Source organism: Phaseolus vulgaris, chromosome 2 (genome assembly GCF_051622355.1).
Source record: "Phaseolus vulgaris cultivar YP4 chromosome 2, ASM5162235v1, whole genome shotgun sequence".
Classification (NCBI taxonomy): Eukaryota; Viridiplantae; Streptophyta; class Magnoliopsida; order Fabales; family Fabaceae; genus Phaseolus; species Phaseolus vulgaris.
In genome coordinates, this window is record NC_143499.1 from 30,385,823 (window position 1) to 30,410,929 (window position 25,107).

The 25,107-nt window shown below is 32.2% G+C and overlaps 2 protein-coding genes and 1 non-coding gene across 6 annotated transcripts; 1 reads left to right on the plus strand and 2 right to left on the minus strand.

Annotated features, from left to right (window-relative positions):
- Positions 1 to 9,023: 9,023 nt before the first annotated feature.
- LOC137811353 (uncharacterized) lies at positions 9,024 to 12,097 on the minus strand. Its single transcript, XM_068613051.2, has one exon. The coding sequence runs from the start codon at positions 11,574 to 11,576 to the stop codon at positions 9,342 to 9,344; it is 2,235 nt and encodes a 744-aa protein (XP_068469152.2). The 5' UTR covers positions 11,577 to 12,097; the 3' UTR covers positions 9,024 to 9,341.
- Positions 12,098 to 14,846: 2,749 nt separating this feature from the next.
- TRNAK-CUU (transfer RNA lysine (anticodon CUU)) lies at positions 14,847 to 14,919 on the minus strand. Its single transcript has one exon. It is a non-coding gene; the product is annotated as a tRNA-Lys (tRNA).
- Positions 14,920 to 19,857: 4,938 nt separating this feature from the next.
- On the plus strand, positions 19,858 to 22,383 carry LOC137811354 (PPR containing protein). Of its 4 annotated transcripts, none has more exons than XR_016518615.1 (4): positions 19,858 to 20,323; positions 21,292 to 21,508; positions 21,621 to 22,015; positions 22,113 to 22,383. XR_016518615.1 is itself a non-coding variant. In XM_090298543.1 (3 exons), exons 1-3 carry the CDS (start codon positions 20,045 to 20,047, stop codon positions 21,911 to 21,913), a joined length of 789 nt encoding a protein of 262 aa, XP_090154669.1. In that variant the 5' UTR covers positions 19,858 to 20,044; the 3' UTR covers positions 21,914 to 22,383. The 4 variants fall into 4 exon arrangements, 2 of the variants coding, with proteins under 2 accessions (XP_090154669.1, XP_068469153.1); XR_011081053.2 differs by having other exon boundaries at positions 21,672 to 22,015; XM_090298543.1 differs by having other exon boundaries at positions 21,621 to 22,383.
- Positions 22,384 to 25,107: the final 2,724 nt, after the last annotated feature.

Sequence of the window (25,107 nt, forward strand, 5' to 3'; positions counted from 1 at the left end):
TATAAGATCCACTCCCACTCATTTGTATTATCTATATATTATAAAATATTTTTATCTTAGTCAAAAATAGTTCTCAACAAATAACCTTATCTATTTTTGTTATATACTAGAATGAGTATAAAAATAATTGTATAATATTTTTTCTTTCATTTATCGAAAATTATTATTTTTTTGAAGAAAAGAAAAATAATTCAAGGGACATTTTTTAATAAAAATAATTTAACTTATTTTTCTTATCCTACTTTCACTATCAAGTACAAAAAAGAAACAAATAAAATGAAATCAACTCAACTCCAATTAAGAAACCGAATAAGATAGTGACATGCACAAGTTATATTACTTATTTCACTGAAATTTCAAAATGTAGGTTAATAATTGATCTATTTTTAACATGAGAATGACAAAAGTATGAGCAAAGAGTAACTCTTTTAATCTTACTGGATACTTGATCGAACAAGAAAACAAATATATGAATAGGGTACGAGAAAATAAGAGAAATAATTTTCTTTTGAGGAATATTAGTATATTGGAAATGGTAATTTAAAAGTATATAATGTGTGGGTGAAGTTAAGTGACAGAGGTATTTATCCTAACTTTTAGTTTATAAAGAAAGATTGGACAATTTATTTCATTTGAAAATCAATCATATAATTTATCACCAATTGATCCACTTGTTACGAAACTTCTTCTAACCTATACATTTATTGGAAATAAAAGTTAAAGGTGGTAAAGTATGTGATGTTTATTTCCTATCCTTTTAAAAAAATATCAAAAGTAGTTGTATGGAATACTATGTTAAACTGTTTGGAGTCGACCCAGACTCTTCGAAGTACCTTCTTCCATTTAGAACCAAGTATTTGTCCTAATTGGACACTCCTTAAGATTTAGCAAGTGTATTTAAGAAAGAGTTCAAGTTCATATAAAATTTATCATAATTAAGTTAAGCATGATAGAAAATATGGAATCAACGTCCATGAGAAATAGTAGTAATAAAAAAGGCAGTTGTATTTATGTAAGTTTTTTGTCATTTTTAACGACGGTTTTCGCCTGAATTATCGTTATATATCTATATGTATGAGAACTGCGACAACTCACTTCATTAGCGCGCTCTCCCTTGACATTCTCACTCTCAACTCACTTCATCTTCTTTCCACTCTCAAATAAGCGTCTCCCATCATCTTCTTCCACTTTCAACTCTCCCAAGCGCCACCCCTTTGCCTTGCCTCCGCCACCATTGCGAAGTTGATCGACGCTCTTTCGCAGTCAGTCCCACCACTCTCTTTCCACCGTGAGCACCACACCTCCATCAAGGCGTTCTCCATCAAAGTAGCGAGCATTGTCGCCTCCCACCGTCCCTCCCTCCCTTTGTCGTTTCTTCCATTGCAACCACCGAAGGTTGCCGCATCGCCACACGCTGCTTTGTGTCGCACCTCTGATTCGCTGCAGGCTGCTCCGCACCGCGTCACGCCTCTACTCTACCGGCTGGTGGTAATCCACGGCAGTGGTCCTCTGTGCTTGGCCACCCTTGTCCCTTCGCTCACCCGCACCATTTTTTCCCGCCAGGTTAGTGCTTTAATACTCTTTATTTATTTTTATTATTGTTTCAATAGTTTTTACTTTTTTATTAGTATTTTAATATTTTTTAATTTTTTTATTAGTGTTTTAATATTCTTTACTTTTTTATTAGTGTTTTAATACTTTTTACATTTTCTAATAACTTTGTGAATGCAACTTGTTGATTTTGAGTCTGAGGGTGTCTGACCCTCAGCAATTTGGATTTTTTTTTATAATGAATTAGATAATATTTGTATACATTGAACACGTTAATCTTGAGTCAGAGGGTGTCCTACCTTCAGCAATTTTTATTTAGTTTTTATAATGAATTATATAATATTTGTTAGTACTGAACGCGTTGATGCTGAGTCCGGAGGTGTCCGACCCTCAACAATTTCGATTTAGGTTTATAATGAATTAGATAATATTTGGTTGACGCTGAGTCCAAGGGTGTCCAACCTTTCGACAATTTTGATTTAGGTTTATAATAAAAATAGTTTTCTTAATTGATCAGTTGTATGGATCGGAGTGTGATTAATACACCACATATAACTGATGCATACGAAAGAGGGATGGAAGAATTCATACAGTTTTCACAACGCAATGTCGTTAGTAATCATAACGAAGTAAGAACGACGTGTCCTTGTGTGAATTGTTTGAATGGAAGAATATTGAATGTTTCCGAAATTAGAGAACATCTTTTGTGTGATGAGTTTTTGAAAAATTATACAATATGGACGTGGCATGGTGAATTGTTGCACTTACCAAGTGTTACCAAGTGTCCGCGAAGGTTCGAAGTTTTTTTATTTTCCAATGGACGATAGATTAGAGGATATGATTTGTGATGTGGGAGCATAATCTTTTGTTCAATCGATTTTAAAAAATATGTCTAATGATGTAGAGACTCCTTTGTATCCTGGTTCAACTAACTTCACACAATTATCAACAGTGTTAAGGTTGATGAATTTGAAAACAATAAATGGATGGACTGACAAAAGCTTTACATAATTACTTCAATTGTTGGTGGACATGCTTCTAGAAGGAAATACATCACCCAATTGAAATTATGAGACAAAAAAGATTCTTTGTCTGATGTGAATGGAATATAAAAAAAATACATTCATGTCCTAATGATTGTATTATATACAAAAATGAATATGGTAATTTAAGAAGATGTCCCAAGTGTGGTTTGTCACGTTATAAAGTTAAAGTTGGTGAAAAAGAATATAATGATGAAGTCACAAAGGAAGGTCCTCCTGCTAAGGTCGTTTGGTATCTTTCAATAATTCCAAGGTTTAAGTGTTTGTTTGCAAATGTAGATGATGCTAAAAATATCAGGTGACATGCAGATAATAGGCATTATTGACAACTATTGATCATATTTGTTCAAGGTCATACCGCTGCATGGTTTCGCTCCTTGCATAAGAAACCCTCTAACTATTTTAAACACATTATAGATAGGTACGACAATTTCATTTAACATTTATTATTACTTATACATTACATAATGTTATGTGTTCTAACATGAAATCTTATTATTCCAATGCTTATTCTGGATATAACATGTTAAGTGGGAGGGGAAATGCAAACGCAAAAAAACTAACTTGGATGCACCTTAAGGTATTTAAAGTATATTTGTTCACTCACTTTAATGTGTCTCATTCATTCATTTAATAACATTTATTTTGACTTGTAGTGGAATAGGCAATTTGGAAGTTATGAGTGCGATTATTATGCTATGCAGTGGATGTCGATTATTGTGCGAGCTGAAATTGATAGAGGTTGGGATCAGGTATATTATTCATGCACTAATTCAAAAAAATTTCAAATGTCATAGTTTTTCAATGACCCACAACCACTAGATTTGGAAGCATTACAGTATGTAACGATAACATGATCAAAATATTTTGTAACTATGTATATCACCTTAAGATAGATAAATTATTAGAATGACATAAAAACTTTTCATATATTTACAGAACTTTTTGTAAAATAATATATGTACTTAATTTGTTGTATGTATTTTTCATATTTAAATTATGATATTAAATACTTTTATTTTCTGAAAATTTGATATTTTATGTGGGATTAAGGTGTATATAGATAAAATGAAACATTTTTAAAAAAAAAGAAGACATATAACGATGTTCCAAGATCATCTTTACAAATATTATTTTTAAAAAAAATACTCACTTATAACAAAGTTTTCAAGGAAAATCGTCTTTAAAATTATTATCTTTTTTTATTTTTTTGTTATTTACTTGCCAAAATAACAACAATTGGTCACAAATGTCGTTAATATTTTTTATAATAACGGTTTAGGAATCATTGTTATAAATTGTTTATTTATAACAATACTTGTAATAACGACAATTTGGTAACCGTCTTTATATATCCTTTTTAACTGTTGTTAATGAGTGTTTTTAATAGTGAATGCAATACAATTCTTAATTGTAACATGAACTCGTTAAAAAAAATACTAAATGATTAAATGCTCAAGATATTCAATTATTCATTATGCTCTCATTTCTTCTCCTCTAAAAAGTCCCAGATATTCACATGTTTAACTTAATGTGAAAACAAAATACATTTTATAGTACTTTTCTTGATTTTGTTCATGTTTGTTCTCTATCACGTTTGATATTATTTTAAGTATTTGATTCATATGTTTAACTTAATGATCTAAAAACAAAAAGCATTTTCTAGTATTTTTTTTTACTTTATTCATGTTTATTTTTTTATCACGTTTCATATTATCTTAAGAATTAAATGTATTTTTTTTTATGTATTATAACGTAAAATTGATTTGTGTCTTTAGTCCAAACTTTAGATTTATGGAATGCTTATAATAAAAAAATTGGCATTGGTTCATTTCAATAGTTCATTTACTATAAAAATCTATAAGGTCTAAAGTTTGAACTAGAAACACTACAAGAAAATCATTAAATAACAACCAAATTTAGAATAAAAAAAATAATTAGTCACTATATTAACTAAATTAAATACTATTTTAGAGACTAAAAAATTACTGGTATCTAATGTGATTTCTATTATTAATAACAATTTATAAAATAATTTCTAAATTAGTATCTAAACTAGCTATTAGGTTTTAGCTACTAATATTTTAGATTCTAAATTAGTCTCTAAAAGACTAATAGAGACTAATTTAGAATATAAATAATTAGTAGATAAAATCTTAGTAGCTAATGGTTAAATACCAATTTAGAAACTATTTTATAATTTTTTATTAATAATTGAAACTACTTTAGATACAAATAATTTTTTTTAGTTCATAAAATGGTATCTAATTTAGTCAATATAGTAACTAATTATTTTGGTCTCTAAAATTAGTTTCTATTTCACAATTTTCTTGTAGTGAAATGAAAACTAATTTCACATGAAAGTATAATAACAATATATATATATATATATATATATATATATATATAACCTTTATTTTAAATATTTGTTTCATATGTTTAACTTAATAATGTAAAAAAATGCATTTTCTGTTTTTTGTTTACTTTATTCATGTTTGTTTTCTATCACGTTTGATATTATTTTAAATAATTGTTTGTTTTTAAATTTTCCTTAAAAAAATACTTTGTAATCATAATCAAAATAAAATAATTCAAATACAAGCTATATAAAAATAAACATACTTAATGATTTTGATAATTTATGAAAAAATATGATGGTATAATTACCTTTTTTATCTATACATTTAGGGTTAATATTCAATTTATTACAGTGTTTTAAAAAAAATCAATTTGTTCATAAGTTTTTTTTTAAATGTATGTAAGTTGGTCTCTCCTATTAAATTTCCACCAACAACCTTAAGTGTTGATGATGTGGCATAAAGAAGGGCACACATGGACTAAGAAATGGGACACACTTATAATGAAGTTTTGTGACTTGACAATTGGAGGGTTTGAAAGATTAAACACAACGAAATTGGGAAAAAGAGATTAGGGTTTGTTTAATAGCATTCAATGATTTAGGATTTGGGCGATTTGAATTCTTGATTGTGGTGTAGTGTTGACGATTTGGATTCTTGATTTCTAAGCTTAGATATTCCTCATTTTCGTGATTGTGGTACGCGATTTGGATTCTTGAATTCAAAAGGCAACTTGAATATCATCTTAGGATTCATCTTAAATTCAAAAATCTACTTGAAGGTCCAAAAGACAAAGATCATTATGCAGCAAAATCAAAGACAAAGATTGCAGCAAAATCAAAGGCAAAGATTGCAAGCTCTCACATGGGTCTGTGTTGTTGATCTTACAATCACCGTAGTTTGCATCCAAATTTTCCTCGAAGGTGTCACACTGCACGTCAAACCACCAAACACCAACATTGTACCAAATCGCACTTCACAAAATCGCACTTCACAAAATCGCACTTCACCAATATTCAACTTTAACCCCAAACTCACTGATTGCAATTTAAAAACCCTAACCCTAATGTTCAACTTTAACCCTAGTCACCAAAACTCATTAATTGCAATTAAAAAACATTAACCCCAATATTCCACTTTACTAATTATCAACTTTACTGTATCAAATTAAATCTTACTCTAAATAGAAGAACCAGTAAAGTAATTATATCAATATGATTTTTCACGTGTTGTTCTAAAAAGCATATGATAACATTATTAAGTATTATGTTATTGATTGTATGTTTATTACCATTTACTTTAGTTATTTTATACATTTACCATAAACCTAAAGAGAGGCAGAAATGAATAATAATAATATAAGAAAATTAGTTAATAAAATAAGAAGGCTTTTGTAATGTTGACGTATTTTGATAATATGAGTACGACCATCCCTTTTTATCTGCAATATATAATCACAAACTTACAAACAACTTTGCTCTGCTACTTCAACAAAGTATTCACTGCAGGAAATTAAGACATTGAACTTTTTGCGAATAAAATCAATGTTAATAATTTTGTTTCAACAACCCCTACTGAAATGGGGTAAAAGCTTTGAAAAAAAGAAAGAAGTCGGTTGAGATTCGTTGTTGAAGAATCGCTCTCTCTACCATTTTCTGTGCCTTCATGCCGACACCCTTCCTTTGCTTTGCCTCCTCTCACACTCATCCAATCACTCTACTGTGTGAGACTATTTTAATAAATAATAAACTTTCTTAAAATAAAACTGTTAAAAAATTAATTTAAATTTACTTCTAATTTATACAGCAAGATATATGTTATATTAGCTTTGTATATAGTTGATGTGCATGTCTAACCATAACGTTATTATAGGATGTTTAAAAGTGAAGTTAACTAAAGCTTTTTTTTTTCATTGAATAAAACTTTATTATATATTTGTATTCTTTCATGATCCAGCATCTACTCACCAGTTTTGGAATATATTATTAATTCCAGACTTGGGGTTGCTATTTCCAATCTCCACCCATTCCAACTGTCTCTGGCCCTCACACATAAAGACATCTAAAAATTCAACTAATGCTTTTTCAGAAGGTGAGAGTGAAAGTGAGAGAGCTCCTAGGCTTATAGGTTATCTATGGTCCACCAAGTTTGACAAACAACCATCAATTTCATGCCTTCATTACCACTCCAATCATATCATTCGCCACTGCATCACCAAAAACATGAATTTAACGTAATAGTAATTGCAGTTATTGAATGTCTTGTCTTCAACTCCTATACATACACTCTAAATGGAATTGTTTTTTTTTTATATAATCTTTTGTATCTCTACTACTGACGTTGAAGAACAAAGTTTAGTTATAGAATTAAAAAAATGTGGTTTTTTTTATTATAAACACGGAATAAAATGTTTTACTCTTTTTATATTAATATGAAGAATATTATTGTGAAACAAACCTATTCTACACTCTATAAAGATAAAATTGATATTAATTTTTCTCCTTTAAGTTTTTTTTTCTTCTATTTTTTATAATGATATTGTTGTGCTTACACATGTTAGTTATATTGTTCCTTTAGTTTCTAAAAATGTGTTGTCTTCATGAAGTATTAAGTAACACTGTTAATAATTCTTCTAATACATTACATTTAACTCATTTTGATACCTTACAACATCAACATTAGGATCTACAACCTTCACCTATTCGAGTTTCTACTCGTCTCATACAACAATATGGATATTTGAAGGATTATCATACTACTTTTTTTTCTCTTCAAAGGATGTTACCAATCATTCTTCAGGTACTAAATATTTTATTCAAATATCCATAATTATAACTCTACATATTCTTCTTTCTATTATAATATTTTTTTTTCTATCTAAGATCATAGATAATTTAAAGAGAAGATAAAATATGATTGTTGGAAAGGAGTTATGCAACGTGAACTTAATGCTTGAGTCTAATGAAACTTGGTTTTTGACGGATTTGCTTCCTATAAAACATCTTATTATGTGTAAATGAGTTTTTAAAACTGAGCATAAACTAGAGGACACCATTGATCAGTACAAGGTTGACTAGGTTACCAAGGGATATACTCAAACTCAAGGTATTGAGTATTTTGAGACTTTCTTTTTGGTAGTTAAAATTACTACCATTCGATTTATATCTTTCGCAAGTGTTAAGGAAATAATTATTCGTCAAGAGTGAATAATGTCTTTCTTCATAACGATCTTGATGAAGAAATTTACTTGACTCCTCCCAGTGACCTTAATCTTTTTTATACAACAAAAATTTATAAACTTAAAAAAGAAATATGGACTAAAACAAGTGAGTAGACAATAAAACTTAAAACTAACTCCAACATTCTTTGTTTATTTGTAGTGGAACAAATCTTTCTTTCACAACTCTAATACTATATTAGTTTTATATACTTTATTTATAGAGAAAGGAAAAATAAATACAAGAAAATAAATAATTCAAGAAAGTATTCATTAATTTACAGATCTGAATAATCTTCTATTTATACAACAAATAAAAAATAAAATAATAAGATTGAATAACTATTATGAGATCAGATTTTTCGATCTAACAAAAAATGTGTCCAAGTACTATGTTTTAAGAACGGAAACATCTTTGAGGGAAGTTTGAACTAACTAGAAGGATTAGAGTTCTATATTTTGGCAGCGGAAAGAGAAACAGAATCCGGACCCCATAAGTAAACGGACATGTTCGTGTTGGCTAACAAACAAAGCCCATGGGGTAGGGCGTTGTTTATATTCTCCTCAACTTGAAAGCAATTGCGTGTTTGACTTTAGTTGAAGAAGACTTTGGGATGATTAATACACGAGTTTGACTTTTTAGGAAGAAAACGAATGCCTTGGGACTTTGCAGTGGAAAAGATTCGCCAATCTAGGAGTTATGAAAGCGGAGTAACACCTCAGTTTTTTTTTATCATGTCATGTGCCATTCAAGATTCTCTAAAACAGAAACAATATCTATGTCAGATTCCATTAAGACAATTTCTCATGCTTAACAATATCCCGCGTTACTCACTCCTGGTTATAGATTCCAAATTGCTGATAAAGTTTGAGCATATATTCGACCTTAGATTACAGGAAAATTGATAGAAAAGAAAAAAAAGCTTCCTCTCTAGAAAATTACTACAGGAACATTACAGCATACATTTTCTACAACACTCTTCTGGCCTTTACAAGTAAGTGCTGCTCATGCACTTTCTTCTGTAGCTTTACTAACAAGAAGATATATATAGTTTCCCAGTTCCCAGGATATTTAACGACTTGAAGAAATAAATGAAAAGGCAGCAGAGAAAGAAGAGAAGGGAGTGGAAAGAATTGAATGAATCCTAAAATGTAAAATTCCTAAAAGAATTGTCACGCTGAGGATGTGTCAACAAAAACCTCGTTTAACACATCGTCCTCACCGCTGAACAGCTCTGCATCCTTCTCTTCATCACCTGAAAAATCCTTTCTTTCCAACTTGGAATGAGCTGCAGTAAAAATTAACTTGTGGGTCCTATCCAGTGCTTCTCTGGAGTGTCCTTGCGCACACACCCATCTCCAGGAAGACCAATTGCATTTGAAGCCAGGCGAAGTTGCGTGAAGGAAAATCAACCTAACCGCAACTCTTCCCAAGGACTTAAAGTCAGTGAGATAAGTTTCCCACACAAGTCTACTGCTTTGGGGATTCACAATCCTCATTTTCCCAGTTGCAGGATCCCTCTCCTTCATCTGCACAGCACGAGCGTACACAGGGTCAAGCCCTTGCGTTCTCCATTTCATCAGCTCCATTAGAACAATATGAGCCTCGTCCCTTGAAACCAGCCTTGTGATGAGCTTATCCACATCTTTCTCTTGTTCCGCCGTCAAGTACTTAAACGGTGGAAGGTACTTCCCACTTGTGTCCCTAACCAAATAAAGAGGGTCAAGAATGTAAGCTGCGGCCCAAGCAGGGTGGTAGTTTTTCATGAACCGTTTTTCAATGACTCTCTCCACCACTCCTTCCGCAACCTGGAATTTGGAGCACCACTCCTTCACTCGTGCCCTTAACTCACCCCAGAGTGGAAGGCATTGCCCTACAAGAGGCCTCTCTGTCTCAATCTCCAGAACCATCTCCTTCACCAACTTAACCAACGAATGAACCGCCTCCAACTCATTCCAGAACCCCACATCTCCAATCATCTCCCCAACTTCCCTCGCATTCGGGTCTTCAACGACCGCCATTTTCAAAGACTCGTCCAAAAGCAACAGCTGCAACGCCCCAACCGAACTCAACAAGTCCTCCATCATTGCATACACAGTCTCAAAAGACTCGAAGTCCCCCGAGGGCAACGGCATTCGGAGCAACCACGCGTGTCCGTATTCCTGCTGTTGGTACTTGTGGAAACTGCTCCTCACTTGAGTTTCGTGGTTAACGAAACTCGCCAGCTTGACACAATTCTGAGCTACGGTGCTAAAGAGCGAGAGCTCCTTGCTGAAGTCCTTGATCAAACTGTTGAACCCTTGGTACTGACAAGAAAGGTTAATCATCCACGGGTTTCGATTCTCCAAGTTTCTCAACGCCTTCTTCTTAAACTTATCCGCAACAACGCCAACACATTGTTGCACGACATTCCCACAAATGCCGGTCACTGTCTCCCAAATAACTTCTTCCGCATAACTGGAAGGTGCAGAGCCGCCAACAAAAACCGTCCTTCTGTGCAAACTGGTCCCATTGGGAAGATTCACGCTCATGTTAACCAACTTCTCTTCGCAGTACTTCGTGCCCTTCCATTTCCACCCATCCGAGGCTACTTGGAAGAACAGAGCGTCTCTGATTCGCGCTTCTGAATCTGCTTTAGCTTCTTCAAACTTCGCATCCAATCTGCTTCCAGTGAACTCTCTGACAGACACTGAGGGTAACCCGACCTGATTAAGAAACGCTCTGAACTTGGGGTGCTCCAGAGCGGAGAAAGAGACAGAACCACAAGATTCGTAGACCCAATCAGCGAGATAATCAAAGGCGCTATCGACTTGACTTTTGCTGAGAGTTGGACCAGGTGAAGTTTTGGGACTCTTTAGCTTCTTCACACTGTCTTCCAACATAGCTAAAGCGCCCAAATCCTCCTTCCCTCCCGACAGCACCAAATGCGGTTGCTGCGGCAGCGCATACGTCAGCTCGCCGAAGAATCGCGATGGATCCACCACCGCCAGCGGCGGCGCTTCGGAGGAGGAAGCGGGGCCGGAATCGGAGGTTCTCTTCCGGTAGTTTTGGTTGGTCGGGGAAGATGGTGGAGAGACCGCCATGGCGGCAGCGGCGGCGGAAGGGGATACGGAAGAGATTGGTTTGGCGGCGCAATTGAAATTGGGGCATGTTCCGCGCTTTAGATGCTCAGAGGCTGTGCGAGAGGGATTGGAAGCAGAGAAAACGGCGTCGCATAGGGAGCACCTGAGTTTGACGGCTTTGGGGAGCCCCGTTTCGGTGTTGTGCAGCAGCATGGGTTCGAGGTGCGCCCAGTACCATGCCCCTTTTCCCTTTATAGCTTTGGTTCGAACCGTCAGCAACCCTTCGTAGCGCTTGTGCGCGGACTTTGCAGTGAGTTCATCGGCAGAGGGTGTGGTACTCGCCATCGCAAGTGGGAAGTTGAAGAAACAGTGATGATTTCAATAGGAATTGAAAGTGATGGTTTTGTTTTATTACATGTTCAAAGGCTTCAAGTTCTGTGTTCTGTGCATTCAGTCGGGAAAAGCAGACGGCGGAAGCGGCCGGAATTTGAATTTCCGGTGGGTTGCCATGGAACTAAGCGACCATCTCCATCAGGACTTTTAGGGGGAAAGTGGGGTTTGTTATTTGAAAGATGTGTGTGAAAATATGAACGCTCTAGAGAAAACAAGAACAATCTCCTTCACCTTCACGCCGAAATTATCTGCGAGTGGGGAACATTCTTCAGGAATGTTGATGGGAACTGCTACAACGAGGTAACGCTGGAATAACACCTGTTACGCATCCCACGGACGAAACCAAGACTTCATCATGGCTGGCGCAGCCCAATTCCCACTCTCTTGCAAGTGGAAAACACGCGCCCTGGAGGAGGCTTTAAGTTTTCAGTTTCCACATTTGTTTCACGTTCTCTAGCTTTGTGTTTTTTTAAACCTCTCTTTATTACTTCTCTACACTCAAATTTAAATTATATAAATTTCAATTTCCTAAATTTTATATAAATAAGCTTATTTTTAAATTTAAATACAATTTAAATATAATTCAGAAAAAAAAATGTGTTATTATATAAATAAATATATTGGACTAATTTAACTAATATTCTTAATCACTGTAAAAGAAATTAGATTTACTTATAGTAAAGTGTGGACAAATATTTGTTTATTCTTTTCCCTTTTGCTTCCTGGGCCCTTATTGTGGGTCTGTTGCCTGTATTTTAAATTTAATGTAGGGTTTGATTTTGATAAGAAAACAAAAGGGACTTTTTAGTCTTTATATTTTATACTCTTTATTCGCATTTGTTAACAAAAATAGGGAATACAAATATATGGTTCCCTAGAATACATAGTTCACTTAATTCTAAACTAATTTAGATGGGATTTTTAAGATAATTAATACAAAATAAATTATTTAATATTCTCAGCATATTATGAAATTTCATTTATAGTTTGCATATAATGAAATTTCATTTATACTTTGCGTTAAATAAAATATCTTGCACTAAATTTTTTTCTATATGTTTAAGACTATAATAAAATATGTATAATTATTTTCAAAATTTAAAAATAACGTACTTTTATAGATAAATGATTAAATGGTTCACTGAATGTATATTCCATCATATAAAATTAAGTTATGATAGGATAACGCATGTGATGAGTTCATTATAGACAAAATTCTGACATTTCAACTAATTACCTTTTCTTTTCACGCTCAAATAACTCTCTGTAATGTATCGTGGTTAGGAATCTCCGTGTATTGTTTTAAGAAAACAATAATTCATTACATTAACAACACATCATACAAAGTATTTTTTTTAAGCAAGTTATTTTTTTTAATTTGATATACAGTAAATTTAGCTCCTCTTATAGTTTTTTCAGTCCTGAAAATAGAAATACCTAGATTATTATGTGTTTGTTTAGACTTTGAAAACATCTAAAACTTAGGTTAAGTGATCATATGAGACCAGTAAACTTAGGAAGTTTTTACACAACCATGGTTTCCTTTTATGATGGGACTTTCTTCTTTGGAAGAAGAAATTGAAGAAAAAAGAAGGGAGAAAAGCAGCAAGATGTGCATCTTTTTAGCCCTCATGATTTGAAATGCCAAAAATGGTTAAGGAAGGAACATGTATAGAGAGTAAGAGGGTGAGGAAGAGAAGTGTAGTTAGGGACTAAAATGGGAGCCCCATGATCACCACGCGTACGGCTAAGATTGAAAAACTCATATTCCTAATTATTCCATCAGAAAAGAAAGCCATAAAGTCTGAGGAACAGTGAGAATGCTCATTTCAAATTTCACTCACTTTATAAAAGTGGTTCAAGAAAAAAGCAAGATATGGGCCAACAAATTCATCACAAAATTTGGAAGATGAAATTTTGGTGTATGAGATTAGATTACAAACCACATAATTGGTGGTGACCCAATGATAGTCTTCAATGCCAAACGGCTCCTTCTCTTAAACTCATACCCAAGCCAAAAAAACTTCACGAGAAAATAAAATAGGGCAATTTTAAGAAAATAAAATAGGCCAAAAAACTTCACGAGAAAACAAAATAGGACAACTCTTTCATCTTTTCCATTAAGCACCTCTCTTTTTCTTCTCGGTTGCAGCAACCTACACCTCTAACTTTCATTGCCGCAGCAATTTTTCATCTCCACGTCACCGCCACAACACCTCACATGTCCAACGCTACCATCACATCTCACCTTCACAGTCTAAAGCAGAATTTTTTTTTTTATATTCCAGTATAATTTGGAATACATCAAAATAACCAATTTTAGTAATTTGAAAATTTAGGGTGAGAAAAAACTAGGCAGTTTCTCCTGCACCATATCATTTTAAACATGTACCCAACATAAATTTTAAAATCTAATATTGTCCTTAACTTTTTTTGAAATGCTACAAAGAAGTATTATCTTACTATGGTGTGCGTTTTGAAACCTTTATATTTTTTGAAATGCTACAGAGGAGTGTTGTGTTAATGTGGTATGGATTTTGAATGGAAGTGGTGGTGGTGTAGTGAGTTGCAACAGTGACAATGGTGTAGTGATTTTTTTTTTTTGTAGCAGTGGCAATGGTGCTCACTTCTCCTTCCCTCTAGGCAACCATCTTTCTCTTTGCTGCTGCTACCTTGCAACAAGCTTAGTGATGGGTTGGGTGCAAATATAATGTTGTTGGGGTGTAGGGTTGTAATGTTCATTGCTAGTGGATTGGGTGCAAATATAATGTTGTTGGGGTGTAGGGTTGTAATGTTCATTGCTAGTGGATTGGGTGCAAATACAGTGTTATTGAGGTGTATGGTTTTATGGTTCATATAGTGTTCATTGCTAATGGGTTGGGTGCAAATACAATATTGTTGGGCGTAAGATTTTATATCATGAAGGACAAATAAATCTTTTAAAATAATATTATTGGATGCAGTCTTAATTGATATGGTGCAGGAAGAATCTGCCAAAAAAACTATGGAGGTGCATGAAGAATTTACCAAAAAAAATACTTGGATTGCAAACTACAAGTCCGTTTGTCAATAGCCCAAGATTAGTTACTATCCATTTTTTTTTAAAATGAGCCATTAAGGGCCACTATGCAAATGAAAAGGACAAGTTAGTGGGCTTTCCTTTTTTTCGTAAGGAATCAATGGCCCATAAAGAAAACAAACATGTAAAAATGAAAAAATAAACGCCCACCGTGGGGCTCGAACCCACGACCACAAGGTTAAGAGCCTTGCGCTCTACCAACTGAGCTAGACGGGCAGATGTTATATGATTGTTATTCTTTATTTAAGACATTAACTATCATAATTTGTTTTCCTATAATATTTTGCAAATACAATTTCTTATTTTTTATTCAAAATTTTAATTCATGATACTATACATGTGAATTATTTTTATCAGAAGTTCTAGCTAATTTTCTTGTCATTCGTAACTTCATTATTCAGTTTTTAAAGTTATTTAGTTTTATGATATTCTTCAATCAAATATTGATTTTAATTGTTTGAAAAAGTGTATATTATTTTTACAAAATCTCATTGTGTGGGAAGGAGGAAGAGTCTTACTGCCATTTGTTTTTCGATTGCAGATTTGCTTGGCGGGTTTGGTGCCTTTGCCTTGAGTGGTTGGAGGTGGCGTTTGTGTCCCATATTGATCCGGTGTTAAACTTTGCACAGTTTAGGATGTGCCAGTCTTCAAAGTCAGTTAATGAAGTGTGGCACACAATTTGGGTTGGGCTGGTGAGTGAAATTTGGACCCACAAGAATTTTATTATCTTCAACAGGGGAGTGGCTGATGCGTCTGAAGTGTGTGCACGGGTGCAAGCAAATGTTTGGTCTTGGATTAATGCTAGATCTTGATCCGCTTCGTTTCCCTTTTCTAGCTGGTGTATGGTACCTTTGGAGTGTATGAGAATGGTTGTTTGATGTAGTTTAAGTCTATGTCCGGTTAGTGATTGTGTTTGTTAGTTCGAGAATTTTAGCTAGTAGTTGGTTTGATATCTCTTGTTTCCTTTGTACAAGGGTTGAACCACCCCTGAAGTGGCTCGCATTTATTAATTTATTATTGCCGATCAAAAAAAAAAAATCCCTAATTTTACCCATATATAATCAAATAAAGACAAAACAAGTAATATGTAATTAATATATAAAACATATACTATTTTCTCTTATTTGGATCCAAAGAAGATATTCCTCTTCATAGGGATTTAATACAAACGTTTATAAACAAAACATTTCAACATAAAAAAGATATGTTCCTCTGACTACTCACTGAGGAACTCTAACACATGCAAATTCATCTGCTCCCGTGTAAATTAACACGATCATCTGCTAGCTATTTTTAAGGATTCTAATATAAATCTGACTTTTAAGAACAAGCATAATCCATCAAATCCTCATAATTTACACAAAGTCATCAAGTGTCTATCAAATTTATCATCCACATTATTCCTGTCAGATTTCTACTGACTCACATACTCAGACACTTGATTCTACTTCCGGAAGACTCATGTATTGAAATTAGAATCCTCCTAAGACCTGCACCTGTCATACTATTAACTATGAATCCACATAGTCATGTGCATAAACATGTCAATATTTCATCAACTCATCATTTCATATGACAGGGTAAATTCATATGACCTGAAAGACGAGATTATATTTTAAACCGTAGACAAAGTCATATGAACCTTCTTCGACTCTCACCAGTTGAATACTTTCATGTATGTGATTCCATTATACCAGTAGAGTCAGGATTGTCTCCTTACGAGGCCTAACAAATAAATACACCCTAACAACAATCTCAACACGGTATTTCCTTTTCTGAAAATACTATGTCTTGATCACACTTTCACACCATTCCATATCTCATTTAATATCAAACAACCAAAACTCATCAAACATCACATTTGAATTAATTCAAGAAACAACAAACTATTCAAATACACTCGTTAACTCATTCAATTCCAAAGTCATATACATTCTACAACATTTATTATATCTACAACTTTACATTTCAATCTCAAACAAATTATATTTCAATTCTCATAAAAAAAACACTTTCAATTCTCAAACAAACACTTTCATTAACTTATTCACTTTTAAATCAATGTATAATATTCAAAATTAACCATTTCAGTCAATATATTACTTTACTCTTAGAAAAGACAATCCTGCAAGCAAAATTTAATATTGATGACCACGCCACCGCCACATCCAGATCTTCTAACCTATTGAAAAGAATAAGACTAGTTTCCCTTACCTTTACATGAGCAAATGCTCATTAAGAGCTCCAAATATACCAAAAGCTTAAAGATAATTAACCTGCACCACATAGCCCTGATAAAAAATATAACTATATCACTAGGACCCTAAGCTAACAGATATTCACCTTGAAGCTAAAAGATTTACATGTAAAGCATAGACAGAGACAACCTAACAAGTTCAAAATTTGACGCAAAGAGAAGAGCAAAAATGAACTTACTCTATCTGAGATTTTGATCAGGCAGTCTTGTACTGTTCACTACCAGGAGTCCAATGACAGACTTCGATCATCAAACTAATAAGCAAGGAGATCAGAATCTTAGAGAGAAGGGGAAAGAAAGGAAAAAGGAACAAAAATGAATTTACTCTATCAAAGATTCTGATTGGACAACAGTCTTGTAGTCCTCGCTGCTAGGAGTCTAATGGCGTACTCCAATCGTCAAAATGATGAGGGAGGAGGTTAGAATCTTAGAGAGAAGGGTGAGGAAAGGGAAAAGAAAACTTCTAAAGAGCTGGTGGTTGTTTTAAAATGAAATCTGAATAACTGATTTTTCTATTTATATGCTTTTTTTCATTTTAATAATAAAATATTCAAGTGTCATTTAAAATGTACAACTTCTACTTTAAGGTTATTTTCTAGATCCTTACATTCTTCCCAACAAAAGAAGTTTCGTCCCTGAAATTTGACTTACCAGAAAAGAGATAGGGATAGGTTTTTCTAATGGTTTCTTCCAATTTTCAAGATGAATCACCAGATCTATCATCCCACACCACCTTCACCATATTGATGGTCTTGCCTCTGAGCTGTTTACTCTAATGATCTTCAACCTTAACTGATTTTGCTTCAAAAGACAAGTTATCCTTGATTTGCACATTATCCACTTCCAATACGTGAGAGATATACTTCCTTAGCTATGATACATGAAAGACATTATGCAAGTTTACTAACTGAGGAGGTATAGCAATCTCATAAGCCACTGGACCTATCTTCCTTAGGATCTGATATGGTCCAATAAACTTAGGAGATAATTTCCTTGATTTGATAGCTCGTCTTACACTCTTGGTTGGTGCCACTCTCATGAACACATGGTCTCCAACTGCAATTTCCAAATGCTTTCTCCTTTTACCTGCATATGATTTCTGCCTACTTTAATAAACTTTCATTTTATCTTGTATCTACTTCACCTTCTCGGTGGTTTATTCTAAATTAACTCATATAGTTAAAAATATATAGTTTATTAAATATAACTGTCACATTTGTCATTCTCTCAATATTATTTCTCTTTTGTCTTTCTTCAGTTCAATGTACATTTCACATAATTCTCTCAATTAAGCAAACATAAATATGAATTATCTCAAATTAACTATATTTCTTTTATTCTTGTATAAATGTACGCATGCTATTTATTATCCACTTATTTCCTTCCATCTATATTTTTTGTCTTTATCTATAAATTACGTTTAATTTTTTTTAAAGGAAATTTTAATTGTTTAACTTATATCATAATTTAAATTATTTATGTTAAATTCAACATATGATTTACATTTAAATGTATTTTTATTACGAGTTTCATCATAATGATTTTTAAATTTTTTAATTATAGTACTATTATATATTTAATTATTTATTTTGATTATAGATTTTTATTTATTTCATACCATACTAAGATGCGAAAATACTAATTTTTCTTACGTAAAACATTTTATAACAATCATTTTATTTATTTTAAAACTTAAAATGTATTTAAATTATGTACAATTATATATATATATACGAATATAAAATATATTTAACTATTATAACATGAATAAATAATTTAAATACACTTTTAAAATACAATGATGAAACAACCCCGTGATAAATATACTATCGCGTGGAGATGTCACTTTCAAATTGAATATTTAGAAACATTTGAAAACGATAGGGTTTGAATATTTTAGAACTGTAAAATTAGGATTTTAGTTATTTTTTGTTTGGCGTGTTTAGTATGTGGGCTAATTAGGTCAAAACGATTTGTGAATATAATTGGGTTGACCCAATGTCGATCTATTTTATAAAATGATATTATATTTTTAAAAGATAATATTTGTAATATATAAATTATAATTCAAATATTAAATTATTATAATTAAGTTTTAAATTATATTTTATTTACATGATTTAAATTTTAAAATTCCAGATATATTTTTATTGATTTCTTTAATTTTCAAACAGGTAAGAATAGCAATAGCCCATATCCATTTAAAAATGGACCAAATTGGGCTATGTAAATTTGTTTAGTGAGGTGTATGTGAGTGCCAGCCCAACCGACCATTTGAGCAAAAGAAAAATAGATAATATTTCGTAAAAAAGAGTTTATTTTATCACCAAAAATCACTATTATGCATTACTTAATGAAGGAGGAAAAGTATATAAAATAATGGATGGCCGGTGCCAACCGCTTGGCTTTCTCATAACTCACAAACTACTTAATTTATAATATATATATATTAGTTTAGAATCAAATATACTGTAATTTATGTTTTATTGAGATGCTAGTATATTTTTTAAAAAATGTAGGTTTTATTATTAATTATTGAGTTATATTTTTGTAAAATACTAGTTTATTTTTTATACATAGATAAAAATCCTAGGAAAAAAACTTGATACGTATTTTTATTGGTAAATTGGTATTAATATAGTTATTAGATGCTATATTGGTAAAGTTGAAAAATAAGTAATTTACAATTGAGTTAGACAATACAAGCTAAAATTTAACATTTTCTTTACTTGGTATTCAAAATCCAAATATCTTAATTATATTTATGGAAAAATATGTTTTTGATTACCATACTTTATGGTATTTTCAAATTAATGAGTTTAATTCTCTAAATTTATTAATAATTTTCTAAGTTGGTGAAATTTGAAAATAAAGAGATGAAAAGCAAGTATGTGTATGTGAAAGGAATGTAAGATATGAGGAATGGTAGATTGGAGAGAAGATGATGGGAAGATAAATAGGAGGAAAGTCCACATCAACAACCATTTTCTGTTTATTCTCAATCCAACTAAAATTCACGCAACTACCAATTTTATTGTCTTTTAACTACAATTCACGCAACTCATCCTCTCTCAGGCCACTTCTATGTCTCCACGGACAACTTCGCCGTTCGGTTCCGCTCGGAGAAATAAGCCGCGCCAACCGTTACCGTCGCCCCGCCGCCGGACGAACAACAAGTCGAAGCCTGTCAAGACCTTGAGGCGCTGCTCATCGGCGCCGCTGCTTACACGTCTAGATAACGGCGATGCTGACGGCCATTGTTGGAGAAGTGGAAGAGGCTCGTTTTTTCGACCTAAAACGTTTTCTGATGCCTTTCTCTCTTCCCCTTCTCCCTTTTCCTCTCCGCGGATTCACACTAAACAGGTTATTCTCAACTTTACTAAACGCTCCTTCTTCATTTTTATTAATTATTATTATTATTATTATGAAAATAGAACTGTTTACTTTTTGCAACGTTTACAACGAACATCGTGTTATTCTGTCCGGTTAGTAGAAGGCTGAAATTAGGGTTGAATGATTATAAATTACGGTGGTGGGATGTGATGACCTTCTAATTTTGATGAATCCCTTCATATATCTTGCATGATAAGGTCACTTAATTTGCTACCTAATCAGCGAGAGTCTGTCTCATATGTTTCTTTTCGTTTGAGGAAAACCCAAAAAGGAAGTTTGGTATGAACAACTAAACTAGATTAAAGTGTATTTCTTTTATGAGGTGGTCCAAAATTGGAAAGAATCCTGAAGTTTCGGCCAAGCACTGTTATTGTTCTGTAAGGTTTAAGACAGAACAGGGTCAAATTTGAGGGAGAGAGAGGCTTTTGTTTTTTTTCTTCTTTTGTCTCTCAAACTTGCCATTGGCTATGCTTTTCGTTTGCGCAACGCAAGAATAGCCCTGAAAAACTTGAGAGGTGGCGTGAAGAATATCATATCAAGCATGCATTAACTACTTGTTTTTATCAAAATTCCAAACCACGAACATGATTCATACATGAAATGTTCATTTTTTAATCTTCCTAAACAAATAATATTTGAAGATAATAATTGCGATGCTTGGTTATTTAAATTCTTTCATGAGCATGGAATGTCTTTTTGTTTTTGCCATTTGTGGTTGAATGAGCATGGAGTGTAATTTAATAATCTATCTTACGTAGCACCTCAAGTGGTAAAGATTTAAATATTAGACTTAGTAACGTAGTATGCATGACTTTAAACTAATTACTACTTGAGAGAACTAAAAATAAAGACTAAACATGGTCAAGTAGTGATTGCTTACATGTGATCGGAAGCACGCGTTCCTCTTGGTGATTGGTGATGTGTTATTGTATTATTAGATAATAAAGGGGTACGACAAAGAGGCTAAGGTGGTAGTTAATGTGACCGTTGAGGGAAGTCCAGGGCCAGTTCGAACCATGGTTAAACTGGGTTCCAGTGTGGACGACACAATCAAGCTTGTGGTGAATAAATACAGAGAAGAAGGAAGGAGCCCAGATATCAATCCTAATATGGCATCTTCATTCCAATTGCATCACTCCCATTTCAGTCTACAGAGTAAGTCAAATTTTAAATATATCACTCATTACTTTTCCAGAGCTGTAAGTAAAGATGAATAGTAGTAATTTTGTTTAACCTGTGATTATCAAAACTTGACATATACGTGAAGAGCATTTTATTGGAGAGGTTATTAATTTGGATTACGACCTTTGCTTGGAAGGTTTGGATAAATCAGAAGTGATTGCTGATGTGGGTAGTAGAAGTTTTTATCTGCGGAAGAATAGCGATGCTTCTGTTATGACTTCATTTCATTCGGGAAGTGCTCCCCAATTAGTCATTCGTGGCTCTACTCCATCCATAGCAAATCCTCCATTCTTGTTCCCTTCTTTCCTTTCCCGCAAGATTAACAAAATTGTAAGAAGAGCTCAGCGTCTTTGGAACATTCTAGTTTGCTCCCAGTGAGGACGCTCAGAATCTCTTCAATCAATGATGGGAAAAAGCAACAACTTTTTATATGTTGCATTTCAACCCTTCATTTCCACTTTTTATACTCAAATTACAAAGGTTTCTCTATGTTTTTTTTACTTGGGTAAATATTACCTTTACCCTTTTTTAGATTTTCATTTTTTTATACACCGATATGAGTTTGGTCGGAACTCAGGTGGTTCTGAGTGGTCTCCTTTCAAACTCTAGTGATTCAGCTCCCAAGGAATGAGAGAAGACTCCATCTGCATAAAATACTCCGACGCTCAAGTTAGTAAGAGCATCAAATTCAGTGTGTATATAATGAGTATTGTTCCAGAAAATGAGTTGAGAATACTCATTGTAAGTAGTAATCTATTTATTAGTTTATAAACTTTCATGAACTTGGATATTTGAAGTTGGTTTCTCCAGCTTTTAATGTGATATATTATAGTATTTTTTTTATGTAATATAATCGGAATGGACATTGTGTAAATAAATTAGAGCATTTATATCATATAATCACGGACATTGTGCAGGTAAATCAAAACATTTAAAGAACTCAGGATATTACGCATTAAAATCACATTAATAAAATTAATTTTCATAATATATTTATCTAAATTAATATTATTACATTAACATAATTATGTTGGAATTTAGAATAATGGTCCAAAAAATCATGATGATCCAAAAAATCATGATGATCTTAACCTTGGATGACAGGTTGGGTTAATCTGTGTATGGCCAACCAAATTCGGAATTGTGCTATAAGTGAACATAAGCTTCATCATATTAATTTATTTTTTTATTTTTAGGTTGAAGTAAGTTTAAATTCACTTTTAAAATACATCCAATTTATTCTAATAAAGTCTATGTATATGATCATAGCATGTAACCTCTTAAAGTTACAAATCTGACTATAAACAGAAGTCAATCTAATGGGGAAAGGAAATGTGTGAAATTAAACTTTGAAAGGAAAAAACAATACAGTTTTGATTGGCAATTTAGTTTAATTGTTCGGGTCCAAGTTTGACAAGTCATGTTTCTAAACTACACATCCCTTCGATATATTAACTATTTAATTAACGACCCACATTGCACATTACTTCTGATGATTTTGTATCTCCAAAATGCCATTAGCATCTTCTCAATCTCATTTGAAGGCATTCACATCCTCACAGTGAAAAAATGAAATCTGGAACTTTCAACAGTTATAGCTTGTGGTGTTTGATTTATTAATATGATCTCCAAGTTTGTTCCACGGAGATTGGAGTGAGAAGATGGGGTTTCGAAGGATATTTAACATTAATATTTTAAAAAATACAAAAATAATAAAAAAGTATGACGAAATATCGAGTATAAACTTGAATAATATATAATAAATTCTCATGTAATTTACAGTTATATATGGTTATTACTGTGAATTATAAGAGATGTGTAAGATACTTTGCAAAGTTTAAAAAGATAGTTTTTTCATCAGATAAAGAAAAAAAAAGGATACAGTGCGGTAGAGTATGTATAAAAATAATAAGAAAACAAATTATGTACCTTTAGAAACGCTCTTAAGTTTCCTGTTTATTGTACGAATTTCGTAAATTTAATGTTTATAGTAATAAGTTTTTAATTAATAATTAAAAAAATTAATGCACCCTTTAATTAATAATTTTAATAAAATAAAATATTTAAAAATAATTGAATTTATAAAAATAAAATAAAAGCTGTTGTAAAATAAATTAGAAGTTAATAAATTTTTTAAACAAGTAAAAAATAATAGTTGGATATTATATTAATGCCTTTTTTATATTTTATATCTTATGTATCTAACATAACACTTTTTTATTTCTTTAAAATTAACGCAATTTTGATTACTACTTTGAACAAATTAATAAAAACAATTGTAAAAAAAAGCATACTTTAAATTTAGACAGGAATAAAAAAAGTGATGTATGTGTAAAATAAAATAATTGAAAATTAAAACAGATGAAATAATAATTGTACTCCAATCATAAAAGTTTGGGTTCATATCAATCAAGTAAACAGAAGGATGATTTTTTTTTTAATTATTTTTTTTTTATAATTTTTTCTTTATATATTTCTGAAAGCTTTAAAATGATTGATTTTATTCTAAATAGCAAATTTCAGTTTTGATTTCTGTACAAAAATTCCAAAAATTTAAAATCATTATTTTCATCTCTAAAGTTTATTAGAAAATACATAAATTTTTTTAAAAAAATATTAATTTAACAACTGCAAGTTGAGATTCACCAATTTACAACTGCATTCAATACAATTTAAAAATGTAAAAAATTATTTTCTTTCTAATTATATTCTGGTGTATAGTTTTCAATATATAAAAAATATAATCAAATATCAACAAATGTTAAAATTTTGATTACCACCTCCAAAATATTGTCGGCTTTGGAGATTGATGTTTAGGTCTTAACCTTAAATGACATGTCAGTTGATGAGTTGGAAGAAGAAGAAATATATAAATTGTCATTAGTCTCAACTCCTAAACCATGTGGACCTATGAAGCACACACATTGATACGGACACTAATACAATATGGACAGACGAAGATACATATAATCTCTAAAATGTAGGACACGTGGACGCAAATTTATATATTATATAATTATGAATTATATAAATTGGCAATAAAGATTTATGTGCTCAAGTATGTTTCAAATTTCTTTTAGAGCATAAAGATGTTTTTCATGACATGTTCAAAAATATCATAATAAAAATTTATATAATAAATTTGAGTTTTTAGAAAATTAATGTATTTTTTTTTTAAAATTGTGTTAGAATCGTGCTAGAATTGTCAGAAATTCAATAAATATTTTTTGAATTATACTTTTTACCGATACGTGTTCTACAAGTACCTTACGAGTGTCCGTGTCCGATACGTGAGTCCGACACGGACACACTATTTAAGAGGAGTGTCCGAACCTCATAAATCTGGACTATATTAGCGGTACCAAAAAAAATTATAAATTATATTTGGCTAATGTTGTATTCATTAAAAACACAATTAAACGTTAATATTAGACAACAATATTGGATGAATAGTATTTAACAAAGTATCCAAGAAAAAGGGATGGTTGTTTTAGTTAGTGGTGTTGCGTGAATGGCGTGCATGGCTTGCACCTCCTACAAATGCAGAGGAAGGCCAAGGCGTGCAAACTGTG

Bases quoted from the DNA above. Each gene is read 5' to 3' on its own strand.
- LOC137811353 (XM_068613051.2), bottom strand. From the start codon at position 11,576: ATGGCGAGTACCACACCCTCTGCCGATGAACTCACTGCAAAGTCCGCG.
- LOC137811354 (XM_090298543.1), top strand. From the start codon at position 20,045: ATGTCTCCACGGACAACTTCGCCGTTCGGTTCCGCTCGGAGAAATAAG. The intron at 20,324-21,291 runs GTTATTCTCAAC...TTGTATTATTAG, and splicing joins CGCGGATTCACACTAAACAG to ATAATAAAGGGGTACGACAA. The intron at 21,509-21,620 runs GTAAGTCAAATT...ATATACGTGAAG, and splicing joins CTCCCATTTCAGTCTACAGA to AGCATTTTATTGGAGAGGTT.